This window comes from Miniopterus schreibersii (assembly GCF_964146895.1).
Source record: "Miniopterus schreibersii genome assembly, chromosome: 5".
NCBI lineage: Eukaryota > Metazoa > Chordata > Mammalia > Chiroptera > Miniopteridae > Miniopterus > Miniopterus schreibersii.
In genome coordinates, this window is record NC_138106.1 from 63,441,622 (window position 1) to 63,464,405 (window position 22,784).

Genomic DNA, 22,784 nt, shown 5'->3' on the forward strand with positions numbered 1-22,784 from the left:
ATTGCTCTTTAAAAACCATTTTAATCAAATCACATTTCTTAGAGAAAATTCACTCAGGGTTCTGAACAAATTGTTTTTTGTACAAGCAGCTTTGCCTTGAGGGGCAGAGTTTTAGCTCTCAGAAATTTGTGTTCTCTTTCAAAGAGAATGGAAAATATGTGAGATTTTCTTACTGACTCATTAAATGTAAAGATTAATACAGAGTGTATAACAAACTTTGGGAACACAATAACTTTTAGGTTTCAGTTTATTTACTACTAACTAGCAATAACATCAGAGAAATTATTTAACCTCTCTGTGCCTTAGTTTCATTGTTAAAGATATTAGAATAATCTCCAGAGGTTCCTTCCATTTCTCACATGGTATGATTTTGTGCTTCTGCAGAAGTATCTACTTAATACATTGATTTTTCCATAAATCAAGAGAACTAATATGAACTAAAATAGCACAGTGGAACTAAATCTCTCCTGTAAGAAAAACACAAAGACCGTGTTAAAGCTCACCATTCCCTCTCTAGTCAGACCAATGAACAACCCATAGAGTTAAAAACCTAATATCTTAGTTAGATAAATTATTTTAAATTACACTGTAAACCTATTAAAATATGTTAAGTGTATGCCAGTTTTCCTGCATTCTAATTTACATTATTTTCGTTCTATCTACATTCAAGATAATCTATAAAGTTAAGGTAGGGGGCTACTTAATATTCTTGCACTTCAAAACACTCGTAAAGTTAAATAGAATGGACAGCAGAATATTAATCGTCATCATATTCTGTCAATTTTAAAATAAAAGTATGCTGAATACTATTTATATCTAGAAAAACACGACAAAGGTAAAAAAGAAAATGTTACTGACAAATGCTCATGTTCAAATGACTTTAGTTGTGTTTTCCTGTTTCTTAAAAAAGGTTAAGAGGGACAAGATGGCAGCAGTAACCCACTTAGGCAATACTGAAGCAGGACATTTCCGGGGCTTTAATGAGAAATTAATGACCATGAAGCAGCACTTTGGGTTCTGCTTGCAGTACAAGTAGTGAAGTACAAGTTGATTTTTTTTTGTCTAACAATGGGCAGCAAATGAGGCACTTAACTGTAAAATAGAAAAATAGGGAATATTTAAGAATTTCAAAATCATTCATAAAAGATAACTAGCATTATTCAAAAAGCAAAAAATTCGATTTTTATTTAACATGCTTTCTACGTTACACAAGCTTCACTAGAAAAAATATTTTGAACATAAGACTGCTGCTCAGTTTATAAGAGACAGAAAATACTTCTTTTTCAAGAGATTTTGGATTTCTGAGAATGAAGTTCAAGTCTTCTTAACCTGAGTGCTACATATTTATAAACTGAGAGAAAAATACATCTTACCCACACTGGAGAAATATTTCTAACTATCAACAAAGTATATCAAGTGATCCCTGACCTTATTTTTGAAGGATCAGAAGTTTTTATTGTATAAAACATCAAAGAAGGGGACCTAGTGACGTCAGAGAATAATAAATAGGTATTTAGCACCTAAATTTAGAGAATAAGTATTGCCATAGTTTTAAATAGTTGTATGTCCACAGATTGGGGGAAATCAGATATGAATTGTTCAATGATATTAGAACATTCTCAAAGATTAAAATATCAAGCTTCCAAAAATTATCCTTGATTTGCGAATATATGTACCTGTAACATTCAAACACAGTATTATCATTTCTTCCTGGAGTTACAGATATATATCCTTTTTAACAAGTAAAAAAAGTGAGGTTTATTTCTTCTTAGTCACTGCTGAACTGTCTTCCAAATGTGGCACTTTTTTCAGAGATTTAGATAGAAAATAGTTCTTAAAAAAAAAAAGTCAACATACCATAGTCTACCACTAATATTACTTTAAATGTTCTCCATTAGGACGCAGAGGTCAAAAGTGAAATAAAAGACCTGGGCCTTCTGCTAAAACACACATGCAAATACGCAGCGGGAACACAGATGCACACACATGTACTAGCACACAAATGCTTACTGTGAGGAATAAAGGACTAAATGAAAAGGGGGTAAATGTTCGCCGTGACATTATTCCAAATGAACGGAGCTTAGTGTCTGCTGTCTTCATGTCTGAGAGAAATATCCTTATGTTGCCTCTTTAAATAAGTTTGATTTTAATTATGGATGGAACATTTGGCTTCATGTGTTAAAACTGATACATGATATGAACTAAGGTTTGCCAGGAGACAATTTAATCACTCCCATTGAGAAATCCTGTAACGGCTGCCCTCGCTCCCCATTGCTTATAGGAAGGCTTTCCTTGCCTCATAAGGGAGGAAAAAGGCTTCAAAACACAGGCTCTTCCTCCAAGGAGGCTGGCAAATTTCAACAGTTCACAACCCTCCTACGTTACTTACATTCACTTTAACAGAGTGCATTCTTCATCACCAATTAATTTCCTCACACAGGAGTCAAAATGCTCTTAGTTATATCTTTAAGGTAAATTTTTCTATCTTCTTTAAGATACTCTAGTTTATATTTAAAAGGACACGAATACATAAAAAAACAGGAACACTGCTGATGCAATCCTGTTGTTAAGAAATGAGGTGCCTACAGCTTCCGACATAAATACTGTTTGATACATTACAGCGAAGTAAAAAAAGCTAACCCAATAAATATGAAGATTGACCTCAGTATCTAGAATAAGGAAAAATCAGACAAGAATACAAATTCTATATAAATAGTAACAAAATCGGGGGAAATATTCCCATTCCCCTTCAAAATAAAGAAAAGGCAACTGACAATGTTCTTAAGAAAAATTAAGTGGATTCTGCTTCTGAGGCAACCAGACATGCTACACAGTAATACCTACATGCAATACCTGGAATGCAGAGTCACACTCTGACTGCTGCCCTGGACCTTCTGCATTTAATTTACAACTCTCTGGTGTCTGGCTGATTTCATCTTGCAAAGCAGGAGATATGCCATGAGTATCGTCTATAGAAGCATCTCCTGCACCGTCAGCAAGATTTGTCCTCTCTGAATCTTCTAGCTGTTGAACCGAAGCTAAATACTGTTCAAGCAGATTATTATCCTGCTCACTGTTTGAGCTTTCCTTACTCCACTCACCATTTTCTTCGCTAACATCGGCTACATCTGACTCTTTGCAACACCTGACTGTGTCAGTGGAATTCCCCATTATGGAACTTTCACTGCTTTTTGTGGAACTTTTTTCAAAATCCAAAGAATCCTGCAAACAGTGGACTTGTTCTGTTAGGGAGGAGTGAAAACCAGAGTCTGGAAATTCTGGTAAGGATTTCTCTTGCAGAGCTTCATCAGGAGCAATGAACCAGTCAGAATTTTGATTAGAAGAGGGCTCCTGGCTTTGGGTGAATAACGGAGGTTCAGATGGCACCAGAGTACTTGATACAGGTGGAGCACTGGTATGCCAGGAACTCAGATGCTGGTCCACAGTCTGTTGCCAAGCTTGTAGAGACCTCACCTATAAACCAAAGGATGTAGTTTTATTATAAAATAAAAATCATGCCTGTTTTATAATTGTCCTTTGAGCTTTATTTCCAACACATGTGAAGTTGGTAAATGACAGATGGCAAAACTGGAGTTACAAACGGCTGAGTGCCTTGCCCTTTCCATACAGCACCTCCAGCCTAAACCAGGCTGGCACAAGCGGATGGCCTTGGTCAGAAAAGGCCCCCACCAGGAAAGTAGGGATGGGCCAAAGCAAGTCTCTCGCTTCTTCTGGAAAAACAACCAGAAGTACATGTCTAGCTGACTAAGGGGTCAATAATGTACTCAATATATACTGAAGTCCATATAAGGCAGATTAGAGACTACCAATATAAGTAGATTCTCTAATATAAGTAGAATCTCATTTTAGATATCCATTTGGGATAAGAGTTAAAATACCTAACAATATAGTATATACAACTCTAAAATACCTAAAAATACCCAGAGTTCTTGGTAACGTGACCTTTACATTTTTAAGTACAATGAAGATCTCAAGACTTTACTACAACATCTGCAACAAAAAAGCAACGTATAGAATATTTAAGTTTCCCTTTGACTATCCTCCAAGGTAATCACTGATAGCAGTTTGATATGTATCCTTCCAGACCTTTTACTATGTATTTTCAAATACAAAGGGAGTTTTTAAAATCAAGTGTAACACGAAATTCCGCAATTTGCTGTTTTTCACTGAACAATGAATGTTATCTTGGAGATCTTTCCATGCCAGTCCAGTTCTTCCTTTTAACTGTTCCATAGCATTCCATGTACTGTTATTCCTAAAATGTATTTAAGCACTCCTCTACTATTAGTAATTATAAAACCTTAAAAAGGTTTTTGAATTTTACAGTTAAAATCCTATTACAAGAAACTCTTTTATAAAAACATTTCCAAGGAATTATCCTAAAAAAATATTTGATGGGATACAATTATAGTAAAACCTACTGTCTGCACTGTCCCTAAAGTGTGCTATTATAAGATTCAAACTCTCTCCCCCTGAAGTCACGCATACTTTCAGGACATGCATGTTGTAACCATCACACACCTGTCAGTCACCTTTCATTCAAATATTCCCAAAAGATAAAACAAGATAGCTACATAAAAACTTCAAATTGAGTTTTTATACCTACGTATTGGAAAGTTATAACCACAACCCTCAATTTAGTCACTCGCCTTCATCCTTATACTTCTTCATCTTTCTGTTCAAAAGTAAAAAAAAAAATGTTTTTTTTTTTTTTTTGAGATTAAATAAAATGTGACAAAGTTCACTGTCCTAGTTCCAAGTTACTGGCAAAGAGTACAAATTACATCCTTGATCTTGGCAAAGGGTGCTTAGTATGCCTAACTACTCCATGATTATCTCAATAAATCTAGAATTTTCCTTTGTTCACACATTAAGCAAGTCAGCAGGAAGGGGTTTACCTGGTTCCAAAGGAATCTGACAGCCTCTTCTTGTACAAAATTTTTAACACGTTCTTCATCTCTTTCTTTTCTTAATCTGTAATAATTCAAAATCCATTACTGATGCAAGGAAGGGTGCTTTGATTTGCACTTCTTCTCACAACGAATAAACACATGCTTTGGAGAGAAATTAAAAAACAAAAAGGTCTTTTCCACTTTTAAAATATCTAAGTGAAACAAGTTTTAAGCTATGGCTCATCAAAGAAGCCAAGTGAGATGGGACTGAAATTCAGATTATATTGGTTCCACAAAGTATTGCCAGTGATGAAAAAAAAAATAATTAAAATAGCTATTTATCTGGCCTCAACTTCCCACCCGGACACACCAGAGGCATCAGCAGAAAGGCGTTAAGGATTAGGATCAGGGCTAGAAACACCTTCTAGACGAGCAGGACTAATCCCATCAAACCTCATGGCCTGCCCCAGTTCCTGATGAACTTCTTGCTATCATCAATAGACAACCACCTCATCCCATCACTTCCCCTCATTCATTCAAGTCTTACTCTGGGCTCACTGCCCCCTCTCCATACTTAGGCTTATCACAAACCTAAGGCTCCCAGAGTTGTCCATTATCTCCCAGATTGTCACCACCATCTTGTTCTGAACCTCCGACCCAATTCCCCACATTCTCTAGCCCCCCAAGGTCTTCTCCTGTGCCATCTGAGATTCCTGAATTGTAATCAGCAAACTCCTTTATACAGGATGGGGCAAAAGTAGGTTTACAGTTATCAGTACACAAAACACAGAGTTTATTATTGTATTATTATTTATTCTTATTTTCCATAGAACAACTGTAAACCTACTTTTGCCCCACCCTGTACAGTCAACCTCTGAGGTGAACTTTTCCTTAACGAAATCAGACCCACTTCTGAGGGCACTGTCGCCCTCTCAAGTGGAAGCTATCTTTTCCACTCATCCATTAGGGTCAGAAGATTGCTTCTCACTGCTGTCTACAAACTATTCTTTACCTTCCTCCTTGAGCAACTAAATCTCCCCAAACTCTTTTCCAGTACTGACTGCCCATTGTCGGCCCCCTTTGCTGAAGTCTCAGCACCAGTCTTTCTCGCTGCCCCTTTCCTGTCATCATTTTCCGGAGACCTCGACATTCCCATGGATGCTCCATCTAAGAATAATCCAATCCACGTCACTCCTTCTCATTGTCTCACTCTAGACCCAGCCACTTATTTTGACTACACCACTTTCAAAAATAATTTCAAGCACCCACACAAACCACTACCTCTTATCTCCCCAGTTCACCTGCTCTTGCACCCCATTGCAACGATCTTCATTTAGACCTCTGAAGTGATGATCCCTTCCTCCTGTCTTTCCTTTTACTCCATTTAAATTCCAAGATCCATCAATACGTGTAATCATCCCCCCTCAAATATCCTGGACTCCCTCCCTTGCCTGTCCCTCTCTCCCCCTACCATACACAACTGGAAAAACTCCATTCCTGGATGAACAAAATCAACCACTCCCGAATCAGAAGAGAACAGCTGAGAACTGCCGATGAAAATCACACCACCTGACCTATTGTTTGAAGTTTTCCTCACACTGTCCAGCAATCTTCCTTCACTCCCCTTGTAAGTTCACTTTAAAAACGAATACCTCACACCTCACATATCTCTTCTTAAACCTCTCAGACCCTCACCCCTCTTCATTTTCAAATGCTGCCACATCTTATATGTTACTGAAAGAGGAGAAGCATCCATCACACAGGGCTTCCCCACCCCACCATCAAGCCTATCGCCCTACCTGCTCCTGCCTCAAGCCACCCCCTCTCTTAGCTTCTCAAGAACCTCAAGCCTGCACTTCTTTCTTTCTTCTGCACCAGTTATTCTCTCTTTATTGAATCATTTCCATCAACACATAACCATCTTAAGAAAACTCTTTATCTTCCCATCTTAAGAAAAATTTTTTCCTTAACTCCAGATTCTCCTCCAGCTCTTCTCTTCCTCACAGCATGTCCCAAAGGAGCTGGCTACACTCACCCTTCACCTCTCACTCACTCTTCAGCCCATTCCAAATGGCCTTCATCCCATGAAAGCTGCTCTTAGGAATGTCACGGGGCAGGAAAGGGTTAACTCAGCAGGACTGGATGTGTTCAAACCCTACCTATTACAAAGACAGAGCTGGCCTTGATTGGCTCCTGGGAGATAACCTGTAAGCCCTTGAAATGTCCTGCCAGGTAAGAGTATCTGTACACATGGGTCCTTGGGCTAAACTGGACAGTTTATGCTAACGCTATGCTTTCTGGAGAATTAAGTTTTTATTTTATTTTTTTAACTTTCACTTACTGATTTTAGAGAAAGCAAGAAAGGGAAGGGGGGAAGTCAGAAAAAGATAGAACTATTGATTTGTTGTTCCACTTATTTATGCATTCATTGGCTGATTCTTGTATGTGTCCTTACTGGGGATTGAACCCACAATGCTGGCGTAGCAGGATGACACCCCACGCAACTGAGCTACCTGGCCAGGGCTGGTGAATAAGTGCTTTTGTTCACCTGGGACCCTGTATCAGTCTGACCTCAGGTACGGTCTGAGAATTGAGTAGTTAAGGTCAATCACTGCCTATGTGACTGACCCCCGATAAAAACCCTGGCTGTCAAGGCTTGAGTGAACTTCCCTGGTTGCCAATACTTCACAGGTGCTGTCACACATCATTGCTGGGCCAGTCAAGCCCTGTGTCTACAACTCCACCAGGAGAGGACAACTAGAAGGCTGGGGCCTGGTCTCTCCTGGACTCTGCCCTATCTGCCTTTCTCCTATGCTGACTTTAACCTGCATCCTTTCATTATAATAAACCATAATCATGAACAGAATAGTTTTCCTGAGTCTTTTTAGCAAATCATAACCCCCAGCTTCTCAGTCTAATGTACACTTCTCGGAACTCCTCCAGCACCTCTCTCTCTCCCCCGAGACATTTCCCTGTGGGAGCTGGGACACACTCTCTCCCAGTTTTCTTACACAATGGCTGTTCCTTCTCCGTTTCTTTTACCGCCGCCTCCTCTTTCACCTGATACTATTAACAGATATTGCTGACTGCAATACTAATACTAAAAATAAATTCTGAAATCCTAATTTTCTTGGGTTGGCAGTCAGTTAAACATGTGAACCATGGAATTAAGGCATAATTCCTACCACTGCCCCAGCATTTTAGCCCTTTTTAAATCCCTGCTCTTTAATTCTCAGATCATCTAGTCAGTTCTACGTAGACTTTCTCATCTTCTCATTTTTATACTTATTCAGTTTTTCTACATTTCCTTACCTTTCTGTGCTTAGGTTTATAGGTGCCTGAAAGGCATGTATTCATTCAAAATCATTGCTTTACTGCATCTATGTACCAAATGCTGTGCTAGACATGGAGATGCATATGAGAGTGCTCCCAAAATGCCTTCAGTATACTGCAGGAGACAGGTAAACCAAGAGTGGCAACGTGGTACAAAGTGTGTCCTGACCACAACAGCACTGATTCAGTGTTCCGAATCAACTCAAAGAACCTGACACCCCCAAACCAACAAAACAGCACCTGACGGGGCTTCTGACCCACCTCCTTACTTCATTGGTGAGGCAGACAATGTGCTCCTGCATCCTGCGCAGCCGGATTTCACAGCGCACATCCTTAGCTTGAGGGTTGTGGTTTCTGGCATAAAAGCCCCGCCAACAGGCCTGCAGTGTGGTGGCTGCTTCATTCAACTTCTGAAGGGCAATTTTATCTTGTCCCAAAGCAACAGATCTCTGGGTTAAGACTCCACACGGAAGTTCCTGTGAGGCAGCTTCAGACATGGTTTCTTCACTGTCTGGTTTTGTATGTAAGACACTAGGTCCAACTGACTCAGGAAAAGATGACACACTGTGGGAGCCCCCTTTCGAGAGAGCACTGGCTCCTGTTAGCTCAGGACAAGGTAACAGCCCATTTTCCTCACTGCCCTCTGCACTGACTGCACTTCTCATCATCTGAACAGAATTCTCACTTTCAGCCCAAAAAGCTTTATCTTCTTCATCCAAGCCCTGGTCTTCCTGCCCCTTCACCGAGTCACCTGCACCAGCGTCTAGGTCCAAGTGAAGGCCTTGTAGCCTCAGCTCAACTGTAGGTGATACTGGGGAGAGTCCTGACGCAACTGGCATAAAAGTAGACTCCGAAGAGAGAAGACTGCAGTTCAGCTTGTCCTCATCTGTCTGTATGTCTTCCAGGTGCAGGTCATTTCGAGAATACCTTGCAGTGTGTACAGAGGCTGGAAAGTTACTCCTAACAGCATATACCTGATCATCATTACTGCTTGTCCCAACCCAAGAATTAACTTGGACGACAGGGTCTAGAAGAATCAACAGAGTATCATTTAAACCACTAAATATCTAAAGAGGTTTGTCTTGTTTTGTTTTTAATTTCAGCTCTATCAAGGTCTAACTGACATACAAAGTTGTAAGATGTTGAAAGTCTATATTGTGGTGATTTGATATATGTCTACATTGTGAAAAGATTCCCCCCATCTGGTTAATTAAAACATCGATCACCTCGCATGTTTATTTTTATCTATTTTTGTTGAGTCAAGACATACTTTCCAGTTACATCTTTTTAAGGAAATCTAATCCTTGAAATAAGAGTAAAATGCGATAAAATGTCTTCACTAATTCCTCCAATATGCCTAAAACATCAAACCAAATATTTTTAAGGAAATCAATAATCATAAGAATAATCAAAGTATCAGATCAATACCAAAATTAGCAGTGCTCTGAATTTTTAAAAATTAGAAAATAGTTATGATATATATGTATATATATGATGTGTGTGTGTGTGTGTGTATATATATATATGCAGGGTGTTCCCAAAAAATGTATACACACTTTGAATGACTATAAAGTCAGTGTTTATTAACACACAGTTCATTTTCAAAATTTAAAAGAATCTACAGAAGTGAATCTTTTTTTTTCTTTTTGTCAATTCCTGTTCTCAAACTGATGACCGTTCTGGTCTAGGCACTGCTGATAACGCAAAGCAATGAAATCGCAAACATCAAGAATCATTTTATTAGGTATTTGTGCACCTCAATTCGTTGACTGTTTTTGTACTGTAAACTTTTATCTCTTATGTATCCCCATTAAAAATAGTCTAGTTGCACTTTAGGATAAATTTTCTGTGTTCAAAGCTTAGTCTGGCTTCACCTATTATTTCAAAACAGTTAAACCTGAAAAGGAGTAAAAATTACGTGAGTTATCAGCTGTTAAAGTATGTATACATTTCTTTGGGACACCTTACATATAGGTATGAGTGTGTATACACATATATATAAAACATAAGATCCAAATGACCACCTAAGTTAAAAACGAATAAAAATTATGAAAATCCGCACCTTTTCTGTTTTATGATGCCCAACAAATCAAACCAGTTGGAGAAAACTGATCAATTAATTTCTTACCGCTTTCCTGGACTATCTGGCAATCTTGAACAGGGCTCGAATGGTCTGGGGCCCTTGTTTCAGTAGGAGGAAGACAAGACAACTCTTCATTTTGGCTTTGGTTCATCAACTGCCTCTGGTGAAACCTAAAAGTCAATAACATCAGATGTGATTTAACACATATGAAAAAAAGAAAGCTTTGCTGCTTCCTAGGTAACTGTCAGAAAGGTGGAAGTTTACAAGTCTTCAAAGCAGATGCCTCTAATCACCACCAAATTTCAAAGTCTCATTTGAAAGCACTGAATAAAAAAGGTTAAGGAACTTATTTTTAAATCACATAGATAGACACCCTCATATGCATACACTTGCACAAACATTTAAGGCAGGATCTCTGATGAAAAAAAAAATTGAACATTAAATGCTCCTAGCTATACTTCTTAATATTAGTATTTAAAACCCCATATGGAACACCTACACTAAAAGGACAGATCCATTTTTAAAAAAATTCCATTCTCCCATACTGCCTGGCTCTCCCCAGGCACGATCAGCAATGTGGCTGCTGTGGAGCAAACTGGACTGCACTGCATGGTTCAGTTCCCTGCCCGACAGCTACAGTGAAAAGGGCCCAAAAGCCCAGAAATGTGGGCCGCGGCACTTGCCTCAGTCCTACTGAGCCCACAGAAAAGACTCAGAGGTATTTTCACTTGTGAATTCATCAGCTGCTACAAATACGTGGGCTCACCTCTGCTTGCTCAGAATCTTCTCTAGTTTGGCATCTTCTGCAGTTTGAAGGCCCAGTGTAGACATGAGAGGACAGACCGTAGCTAGATACTGGACGAGCTGGACGTGCTGGCCAGGCCTATACGCTCTCCCCTTGCCTTGACTATAGAGCCATTCAGCTTTCAAACTGGAATTGGGGGGCACAGAGAGAAGATGACTTGAGGTAGACAAGATACATTTTTAAGCAACATGATCTCCCTTCTTAATGTACCTTTATAGCATCATTGGATGTTTTTTGTAAATAAAACTCAAGTTTAAAAAACTCTATCCTTCTGATTCATTCCCCTTCCTCTTAACATGATTTAAACCTTTTTTCTTGCTTTGGGGCACTTCCACAGATTGCACTAATAGTTTCAAATATTTCAAAATTATTTTCCAAGAAGCAGTAAGTATTCCTTCCATTTACTGTCAAACTGAAGTACCTAAATATATCACAGATGAGACATAATAACAGTACTGTAAGTTATTTCTTAAAGAGCCCTTATCTTTTTAGAGATATATACTGAAATATTCACAGATGAAATTGTACGTAATCTGAAATCTGTTTAAAAATAACAGGAGAAGAGGAAGTGGGTGAAGGTGTAAATGAATAAGGTTGGCCATGAATTGAAAACCACTGAAATTGGATGATGGATTCATGGGAGGTGATTATATTACTGTTTACTTTCCCACATATGTTTGAATTGGTTTACTTATTTAATCTTAATTTTTTTTTATTGATTTGAGAGAGAGAAAAACATCAATGCATCAACACTGACAGGCTGCCTCCTCCACATCCCTGCTGGAGATTGAGCCCGAAACCCCGGCATGTGCCCTGCCCAGGAATTGAGCTGGGGATAGATGAAACAAGATTGGTAAAATGTTGATAACTCTGGAAGCTGCATGGTAGGTATTTAGGTGTTCTTATGCTACTCTCTCCACTTCTCTATATTTTGAATATCCTTTCAAAAGAGAAACAGCACCAAAGTTCTGCTCCTTAACTAAGTTCTTATCTCTAACTAAGCAACAGAGGGGTAGTTTGGTCCAGTAAAACGGATCAAAACAAATTCAGAAAGAACTCCAAATACTCAGGTGCTATACAAAGGTGCTAGTCTTTGCACAGGTATGCTTCTCCCTGAGAAAGCTCTAGTCAAAGCACCATAGGGGCGGGTGACCGCTCAAGGGACTCTTTTCCATGACACACACTTAATATCTGGGTACCTGAAGTCATCCTAGAATCTGCAAAACTTTTTGTGAAGGAGAAAATTTTAACCCGAATGTTTCTAGCAAATAACAGGCTGGGTAAATACAAAAACTGGAAATTCCTTCCTATCCTCAGGACAATTCCCAAGGTTGACCAGGAGAATGTTTTGGACATTGCTCAGGCTACCCATCAATTTTTAAGATAATAGCTCTCCCTTAGAATAATTCCTCCCCCTGAACAAAATATTTCCAGAGATATTCTAAAACCTGGGAATACAGTGTAGACTCCAGGGTTGTCTCAGACATCAACTACAACAGCATTTTTCTCACTAGTGTGGCATCAACAACAATCTAGGCTCCTAAGTTTGAATACAACTCTACCCATTCTTCTATGGGCTGACATTTGGGTCATTTCCCAAATGTTCCAAATAGCTCCCAATGTTTGGAGCCATTATGAATAAGGCTGCTATGAACATGCTTGTACATGTCTTTTGGTAGACAGAGCAACTGTTTTTGTAGGGTATAGACCAGATGTCAAATTGCTGGGCCACAGGGAATGTATTTGTATGCTTAGCTTCAGTAAATACTGCCAGTTCTCCAAAGTGATTGCACCATTTACGTTCCTAGAACAGCGTATGAGAGTTCCAGTTGCTCCACATATTCACCAACACTTAGTACTGTCCGTCCTTTAAATTTCAGCTACTCTGGCGGGAGCTGGTTGATTTAAAGACCCCATAATAACCAGAAAAAATAATAATCTTTCTGGATTATCAGAAAGTCAATGCAGTGGTTATCTCTCATAGGAAGGGGAGTTTTATGATGGGAGTGGGGCAAAGGAGATCTCTGCAGCACTGGTGATATTCTACTCTTATTCTCAGTGGTGATTATACGAATATTTGTAAATATCATTTTTTAAGTATACCTGAATTATGAAACTTTGCAATTTTTTTAAATATGGGGGGAAAAGAATCTGTCTGAGAAAGGGTTGTTATATTGTGCCACCCTCCAGACTTCTTTTGGGTAGGACACCCACAGAAAGGGAGGCTACCCCACGTGAAAGCAGTTCCCTACCTCCTGAAGTCTCTGAAGTTAAACAATTGTAAAACATTACACAGAAAGTTCAAAGAAATACAAATCACCTGGAAGTCAGTTGGAGTAAACCATTTCCACAGTGTAGAAACATAGCCTTTGTATTATTATTCATCTGCTCAACAAATATTTTATGTTTTAACACTTGTTTTAGTTTCCTCAAAACACTTCAATCCCTAGTCCCTAGCCTTAAGCAATGACAATTACCATTTATTAAGCACCTAGTGTATGACCGGTACTGTGCTATGTACATCCTTTATCCTCACAGAATCCTTAAGAGCGAGGTAGTATCACCCACATTTTACAGATGAGAGGCTAACTCTCAGAGAAATCAAGGGACCAGCCCAGGCCACACAATTAATGGGTGGCAGGGAAAGATGTGAAGGCTTCTCCTGTCTCTCCCGACCAGGTCTCATCTCTCCTCCCAGGTCTCTTTTTAAGCCAGTCTCTCATTTCTGTCCATCTCTCCACGCTGCCTCCCACGTATGAAAATGTTGCCAGTCCCTCTCCCAGAGAAAAATCCAACAAGGTACTTCTTCCACTTAAAGAAAGATCCAGAGAAGGTTATCCAAGTGAATCCACATTCCAGCTTTAGAACAATCCACTTTGAAACAAAATAAAGTTCGTGAGTACACGGCAACACTCACTGCAGGAAAAAGGCCAAGGCCACACTTTTTGGCAGGCAAACTAGACCTGACATGTCAGTCACCCTGCACCAGCACCACCACCTGCAGCTCCTGGCTGCCATTCCTCACTGCCCCACGCCCCGTCCAGCAGGCAGATAGAACAGCAGAGAGAAGGAAAAGGAGAGCCCTGCCTGTGATCTTCCACTCATCCTCTCATCTGGAAACCCCTCGAGGGATACCACCAGTCTCCAGGACAGAAGGGCAGAAACGGTGAGGGAGAATGTATGTGTGAGTCCATGAATCATGTACATACGCACTGAGAGTAGGAAGTGCAATGAGGCAGTGATGAGACTAAACTCACCTCAATCCTCACGATCATCTCTAACTCCACCCTCTGTCTGCATCCTAGTTCCTTACCTCCCCTAAAGCTCTAGTTCCACTGATCGTGTGCTAGTGTCCAAAAGGCCCCATCAGGCAAGGGTTCCAACTCCAAGCCACAGAAACCATCAATGATGTAGAGATGGGGGAATCCTCATTCCTACCACTTCACAGGTCAGAAAAGGGGAAGACCAATCAGCACGTCTGCGACCAGCTCCAAACTGGAACTCTGCATGCATTTCCCCCCAGAGCCACTGTTAAAAAGGGCAGTTGGGTCCTGAGGTATTACTAATACTGCCTTACATATCTAGTGAATTACAAACTTTTGTGGGACTTACCTGAGACCCCTACATCTGGAACTGGTATTTCTTTATTCTTTTGTAGAAAGGATAGAAAATCCTAAGTGAACAGCACATAGTTTGCTATATGAACGCATTCATGATCTTCATTTCTAAATGCACACTTAAGAAATACTCAGCTTATTAATCTGCAGAAAGCTAGAAATGGTTTTTTCAGTAACTTCCACAATAAATGTGATGTTAAAGAGGTCATTGTTCACCTTTCCTTCTGGGAAATCACGTATCCATCCAGGACTCTGAGGTTTAAGCACCAGCTGACGATGTATGGCCGATAGTCAAACCCTGGAATGGAAGGTGTTGCCATCACACAAGGATTGCTCATGATCGACAACTGTTCCAATTCAGTTAAGGATGCCAAAAAAGAGATCTGGAACAAAGGATATCTCTGTTGAACAAAATGGACTATCCAGTGTCAAGCACAGGGCTTCCGCTGATTACACATCTTTGGCAATTGGAGAATGTAACAATTCCCCTCTTGTTCTGAAAAGCGACGAGTAACACTCATATTATCCACCGACTTCCAAAGTTCCAACAATATGGCCATCTGTCCTTGCTGCACAAGGTCCCTTAGAAAGGATCAGCACAGTTTCCCAGCTGAGAGATTCCCATTTTGAAAATGCAATAGGGGCCAGAGGAAGGCACACAGTGTGCCTTACTAACCTCTTTAGAGTAGATGCCCCTCTACCACCAATCACTTGCAAATGGAATAACTGCAGCATTACGCATGAAATTAAGTCTTAATGACCCACAGACATTAAGAAAAAAAGAGAAAAATAATGATCAGCTAGAGCCAAGTGTTTCATCTTGATGCAGTTTCTCCCAAGAGGCTCACAGTCCAAAAGTGAGCTCACAACTTTCTCTTGTGTTTCTCCTCCTTTCCCACAACTTTCCAGCTTCTTGGATCCCATAGAATACCCTCAAACTTTACCTCATTTAAGTCCCGAATTTCATTTTCCGCCAAAGAAAGAATAGCCAGACTTCTAGGTAGATAAGATGGTACCATTCTAAGAGAGGTGATGATGTTTCCATGTAAAAGCAGGGTCTTAAAAGTAAAAACAAATGAATTACAAATGAAAAGATTACAAATAAATGGGTCTACTTTTTTTAAAGGTATTTATTATTAATCATTTTAGTTTTTTGCTTTTTTAAAAAATATATCTTTAATGATTTCAGAGAGCAGAAGGGAGAGGGAGAGACAGAGATAGAAATACCAATGATGAGAGAGTCATTGATTGGTTGCCTCCTGTACATTCCGTACTGGGGATCAAGCCCACAACCCGGGCATGTGCCCTGATTGGGAATCAAACAGCGATCTCCTGGATCATAGGTCAATGCTTAACTGCTGAGCCACACCAGCCGGGCTGGGTTTATTTTTTTCAAATTGATTTTAGAGAGAGAGGAAGGGAGAGGAATAGAGAGAGAGAAATATCTGTGAGAGAGAAACATCGACCAGCTGCCTCCTGCATGCCCCCTACTGGGGATTGAATCCAAAACCTGGGCATGTGCCCTAACTGGGAATTGAACTGGCGATCTCCTAGTTCATGGGTCAACGCTCAACCACTGAGCAACACCAGCTGGGCATAAATGGGTCTATTCTGACAAAAACCAAAATGGCACGTATGAAAATAGGGGGACCTATTTTATTATACTTCTCATAGCACACAAAGACTTACTGCTACAAGGGTCCTCGGTCCTCTTCTGGTCTACTCTCTCTTTTCTCGTCTACATTCTAAGCCCAAGAAAGTTTAAAGACTTGTCCAAGAACACAAGCTTAGTGTAGCAACTAGCATTTTGTGAGATTTAGTTTATTAAAACTTGAGTAATTTCCAATATATTGGTTTATTTCCCTTTAAAACATCAGAATAGAGAGTGAAGAAACTGAAAGAAGACATTCACTGAAACAATCATGTATAAAGCAAATTTTCCAAAAGATAAGAAGGGAGAGGGGGAGAACCTACAATCCATAATTTGCAACTGTATTTCCTTAGAAACTAAAAGCTTGAGGAAGTTAGAATGTGCTACTCGCAGGTCAGCAACAATGAGGAACCAAAAACTCTAATAAGCCCGGCAGGCATGGCTCAACTGTTGAGCATCGACCTAGGATCCAGGAGATCTCAGTTCAATTCCCAGTCAGGGAACATACCTGGGTTTTGGACTCGATCCCCAGGAGGGGGCGTGCAGGAGGCGGCAGATCAATGACTCTCTCATCACTGATGTTTCTATCTCTTCTCTCTCTCCCTCTCTCTGAAATCAATAAAGATATATTTAAAAAGAAAAAAAAAGAAAACAAAACTCTAATAAGATTCTAATAAGATAATTATCCCTCCATTTCAGGAAAAAAAAAAGATTAGATTAATTATCTTCGGTTCATCTGAATTCTCTTAGTATCTGGCCAAATCAAATTGTTGAGAATAACTGTTGCATTTTCTGTTAAAGATGTCGGGAAAGCTGAGCTAATAACACTCCTTCTAAAGCTTAATACGTTCATCTGATGCTAATAATATCCAATGAAACAAAAATATGGAAAATGCCTATATATGTTGTTTGAAGCTGTGAGTCCAACTGTTACTTATTTGACTGCATGATATATTCCCCTCCATAAAAAGTGCTATATGCTACAGGTTTATTTTTTAAATTAAAGTGAAGTTAATTTTGATAACTTAGTAATACCTATTATTAAAAAAACAGCAATTCTGAGTGTCAAGAAAACAGGCTAAAGTTCATGCATAATTACACTCAACCTCGCCAACATGTTATGTACCTACTGCAAAGCTGCTAGCATGGCTGGTTGGGCTTGAAAGGAATTTAATGTTTGAAGGATGGTAAATAAGAATTAAGCTTAATTACAATGACCAGTTTTAATTACATCAGTTATAGATACTAAAAACAAGTTTCATACTTAGTTTCTGCTATTCTAATAGAAGTTTTATTGTAATGAACACAATCTGTTCTTCATATACAGCAGGCTGCCTTAAAGCCAATCAGATCACTTTCTCTTGGTATCTTAGCATAAAATTTCAGAAATGACATAGTCAGAACACAGGCTTACCTTCAGTGACACCAATTTAGATAGATCACCTATCTGGGATAAGTTATTATCTGATAAATCGAGGTGCTGTAGAGCTGTGCAGCTATTGATTTGTTCCATGGCCTATCACAAGAAAATTATCATGTCAGTTCATGCAAACAAAATCAAAATAAAGATTTCCTAGCTCCTCATAGCTGAGTCTCCTGCCTCCTCTGCTCATTATTGGAAGCAGAGCAAGAAAAAGAGAAAGCAGTGCTAACAGGATTTGGTAAAATGTTATGTAGCAAGCTTCCACCTCCGAAGAGTAGAGGATCATATCATCCCAGATATTCAGAGCTTGAAGAAACCTTAGTGATGACACATGACAGCTGGAAAGTCAAAGTTTATAAGTTAAGAGTGTGGAGAGTGGCTGAACCTGGAAGCTGGACAGGACTCGAGTAGGAGCAAGGCTGTGCCCTGAAGACCCTGAGGGACCTTGTCCAGGGCAGAGGCAAATCTCTGCCTGGATACAGGTTCCCCTGCCGACTGTGTAGGCTGACACACTGGCTTGAGCAGAGCTATGCTTGCATGCTACATGTCCTGCCAAAGGCTAGGATATGTGTTCAGCTGAGCAACAGTCGGGTGCCAGCTTCTGGGTACAGTGGGTGCAGCGTGTAACAATAGAAAACCCCCAAGATGTTGTTCTGGGTGCAGCAAAGCAGTATGTTCTGAGAAAGCTTGCCAAGGGATTGTTTTTGACCCTTTCAGCTACCTGCAGTTTCCTTGAAGAATTGTTACCTTGATGTATATAATAAAGATGCTGAGCTTGCTGTCTCTCCGTCCAAGGGCAGTGTCCCACCTGGCCCCCCCTTTAACTGTCTTATACGTCTCTGTGTATTTCTTAATCTCCCATCGCTCCCTCTCAGGATCCCCCACTTCCCCGCACAGGTGGCGGCAAAGAGTGCAGCCAAACCATCTGGATTCAAATCCTGACTGCGACTTCCTGGCTGTGTGGCCTCAGGCAAGTTACTTAACTTCTCTACACTTCGGTTTCCTCATCTATATAATGGGCATAACAACACTAGCTACCGCATAGGCTGTCATGAGACTGAGTTAATACAGTTAAGATGCTTAGAATAGTTACCTAGTCTAAATTAACTGTTCAGTAAAAGTCAGCTATTAATAATATCATTTAATGCAGTCCCCTCATCTAGCATATCAAAAAGTGAGCCACAGAGATATTACAGAGCTCCTAAGTGGTGGAAGCACGACTAGAATCCAGATCTCCTGACTTTTAAAACAGTATATTCTCCACTATATCATTAAACATTTACTTAAAGCTTAATGCAGCACGATATAGTTTCTCTCCTAACATTTAATTCTATTTGGTCCACTTTTCTAAGTATAATATAGATTTGTTGTTCACATTTAAAAGAATGTTATACTGCATTATGTTTCAAAATGAGATTTTTTTTTTTTTAGTTTATGTTAACGGAAATTATTCCTGCAGAGTGTGAATGGGCAATTTCATTTTTTATTCTACTCATTTCTATACTGTTCGAATTTCTTTTTTATAGTGAATACTTTTGTAAATTGAAAAAAACCATAATTACTAAAAAAAAAAAAAAAAAAAAAAAAAAAGAAAGAAAAAAAAGGAAAGTTCACCTTGAGATTATTTCCTGCCAAATTCAGCCACTCCAGATGTACTAGTTCCTTTAGCCCTTCCACATAGCCAATGCTATTATGAGGCAAATTTAACACCCGGAGTTGGGTCAGTTTGGCCACACCCATCATCCGCACCAGCCGATTATTAGCCACTGACAACTGTGGAAAGGAAAGGTATCATTATTCTTTGGAATAAAATATATACATTACTTTCACGTTAGGGTGCTTAAAAAGATTTGCTTATGTGGCCAAACATGCCCAAATATATAAACCCGATTTGTACTTTTCATATATATTGTGTACATATTCTACAGAGTAACTATATTAGTTTGTTGTTGTTGCTGCTGCTACTCCTAAGCAATGCAAAATACACATAGCCCTCAGCAATCAGACCTCCTCCAATTCCTAAAAAGAAAACCCTGTTAACACAGCAACTGCTTGAGAATGTAAGCTCCAGAGAATGGGGTCCTTAAATTGTCTCAATCAAAATCTAGAACAGTGCCTGACCCATACTGGGGGGAGGCCAATAAACATTTGTTGAATGAATGAATGAACTCTTTACTCCCATCATGAGGTAAAAGGTTATCTTAACACAATATTTTGCCAACATAAAATGTTGGCTTTCTGAAACAAATGTTTCTTTTCCTAGTCCACTATAAATGAAGGACATATGTATTCATCCTCAGGACAAACTGTCATGTAAAGATTTAAGGCAATGTTTACTACTTTACAGGCCTGCACAGTTACTTTTCCATTGGTTGTTTTGTTTTAATAGATGTAATAATAAACTGTTTCTATATAACTATTTGCCCAGATACAATACCTACCTGTATTAATCGTCTGCATTTCTCAAGATTTTCCAATTTAATAATCTGATTTTTATCCAGAATCAAAGTATGAATATCAGCGTCACAGGGTAAGTTTGCACTTAATTTCTGTAGCCCTTGCCCTGACCAATTGACCACTGATCCTTGGAAAAAGAAGGGAAATTGTTAGAAAACACAAATACAACACCTGAGCACAGGAATGGAATTATAAAATCCCAGAGTTAGAAAACACTGGAGCACAATTAACATCAAGATTTTAAAACAAAAACAATCAAGTTCTAAAGGACTGCAGTTTGAATTTGTTCATTTCCCCTCAGAAATACCAAATTACACCAAGTGGATCTCATCTTTTGCTAGAGATGAACCTGCTTACAACCTAACTACCAGCATATCCTAAAGTGCCCCAATCAAAGTATATACTTCAGTTAACTTATCTACAAAATGGGAAAAATGCACCTAATTCATTAAACTGATGTGGGGATGAAAAGTGAGCACTTGGCCCCATCCCTGGCACTCAGCACTCAATAAAATAATTTAGTGCAACAGACTTTCAATTCCTGGGCCCCACCAGTTCACCACTGTGGTGTCTTGGGCCAGTTACTGATTTCTCTGGGGCTCACTTTTCTATTCTGTAAGATGGATTTAATAATAAAACCTGCCTTATTATGTTGTTCTATAGAGAAAAACGAGATGATGCAAAATCTTAAAAAAAAACAAAAACGCTCAAAACATCATCTAGCTCATATAAAATCTGCTCTATAAATATTAATTGCTAGCACTGTAAGTTGCCTTGGTGGGCTGGGGGGGGGGGGGTGAGGTTTAAGAGAAGCAGGTATCAGAGGGAGGTGGGCGCAGAGAAACTGCCAATTTCAAATGCACACGCAAATTAAGGCTACTGAGGAAAACAATTACTCGAGAATGCTCTCCTGAGGAGGTGCAACATTTTCCCACTGTCTAAGGGCTTCTAGCTTTGGGGGTTGGAGGCGGTGGGGGCGTCATGGGATTCCCTGAGAATTTCGGGAAAGCTGCGCAGTGTCCCGGGAAAACGCACCACCTTTGCACACAATTCCAAGGAGTCGACAGACTTCTTAGCATCATCGACTGCCCGCTGCCCCCCAGAATGGAACAAGCGCCTGATCCAAGCCGTGGAGCAAGGCCTCGACCTCAGCCCTGGCCCGGCCAGGCGGCCCACGCCGAGCCGCAGAGCTCAGGGGCCGTAACCAAAACAAAGGAGCTCGGCTCGTGCGGCTCCGCTTCACGGGCGCATCCTCGCCCCGCGCTCCGCTGGGCAGCCGCCAAACCCGACCCCAGGATCCCGTCCGCACAAGCAGGGGCGGAGAAGTGTGGGCGCCGGATCGCCCCCGGGGTTTATCACAGCCAGCGGACACTTCCAAGAAAGGGTTCAGCGTCAGTCTAGGGAGCTGTGTTTGATGCAGGGTGTCCTGAACGTTCCAGCAACCAAGGGGAAAAGGGGACAAAGCGACAGAGGGAGATCCCGCGGTTCTCGCTTGGGCACCTAGAACTCAAAGTAAACATCCTAGAAAGGTCACCGCAGTCCGAAACCCACCACCCCGGGAGCCTAAGGAGCGCGGGAGCCGAGGAGCCCGGCGCGCGAAGGGCCTTGGGGGCTGTAGTCCCCTGGCCGCCCCTCGCGGCAAGGCTTAGAGAGCTAGGCAGAGCCCGGGGACTACAGCTCCCAGAGGGCAGCGCGCCTCCGCGACACCCACAGACCCTCATCAAGAGAACTGGTCCAGAACTGCACCCCTAAACCCTTCTTTTCTCTGGCAGGTAACTAATTTAGTTCCGTGGAGTAAGCCTTGGGACTCAGGGGTGAGGATCGTCTTACCTTCTCCAGGAGGCAAAGCCGGGTCGACCCGCGCCACCGCCATACTTCCCGCTTGCTAATATACCAAGCAACCGTCCTCCGGCTGCTCCGCTTGTAGTCCGGAGGAGGGGCGAGGAACTACAGCTCCCAGGATGCACGGCGCTCGGGCGGCCCAATTGGCTGCCTAACCCTGATGCAGAAAAACCCGGATTAGAATCAGCCGCGGTGAGTTTAGGTGCCCTGTTCAATTCCCTTAGGGGACAGGTGAGCAAACTGTCGTTAAATGATCATTTCACTCCCTTTTCTAAGTGTTCGCGAAATTCGACACATTTACCGTCGGCCTGATTATACGATCGCTAGCTTATTGCAGACCGAATTCGAAAGCTCACTGCCAGACGTCTTTGTAGGCGCTGCCCCTTTGTACAATTCTGCATAAATTTAAAGTTTATCAACTCTGCTTTAGGGATGAGTTGGACGATCTTGTTGAGATCGGCAAAATGGATCAGTTTTATTTGAAAATTTAGTGAAAGCATGCTGGGATAGACGCTTGTATAGAGTATTTTTAAAGTGGTGGTTCTTAAATATTTAACAGAATTTTAGACCTGGGAGTATATTTGATAAGTATAAACCTAGAGTTTTTTCACGGAGTGCACCAAAGAAATGTACAATATAGGCTCCCAACTAAAGAACTGC

General features: G+C 40.5%; 1 protein-coding gene across 3 annotated transcripts; it reads right to left on the reverse strand.

The window, feature by feature from the left end:
- Positions 1 to 1,060: 1,060 nt before the first annotated feature.
- CEP97 (centrosomal protein 97) lies at positions 1,061 to 22,213 on the reverse strand. 3 transcript variants are annotated; one of them, XM_081138261.1, is made up of 11 exons: positions 22,113 to 22,213; positions 20,267 to 20,409; positions 19,440 to 19,598; positions 17,817 to 17,918; positions 15,696 to 15,809; positions 14,968 to 15,134; positions 11,096 to 11,260; positions 10,375 to 10,499; positions 8,508 to 9,273; positions 4,920 to 4,995; positions 1,061 to 3,474 (listed from the first exon to the last, which is right to left on the reverse strand). In XM_081138261.1, exons 1-11 carry the CDS (start codon positions 22,153 to 22,155, stop codon positions 2,827 to 2,829), a joined length of 2,508 nt encoding a protein of 835 aa, XP_080994387.1. In that variant the 5' UTR covers positions 22,156 to 22,213; the 3' UTR covers positions 1,061 to 2,826. The 3 variants fall into 3 exon arrangements, 2 of the variants coding, with proteins under 2 accessions (XP_080994387.1, XP_080994388.1); XR_013998863.1 differs by having other exon boundaries at positions 3,386 to 3,474; positions 8,516 to 9,273; positions 22,113 to 22,212; XM_081138262.1 differs by lacking the exon at positions 11,096 to 11,260 and having other exon boundaries at positions 2,736 to 3,474; positions 22,113 to 22,203.
- Between the last annotated feature and the right edge of the window lie 571 nt (positions 22,214 to 22,784).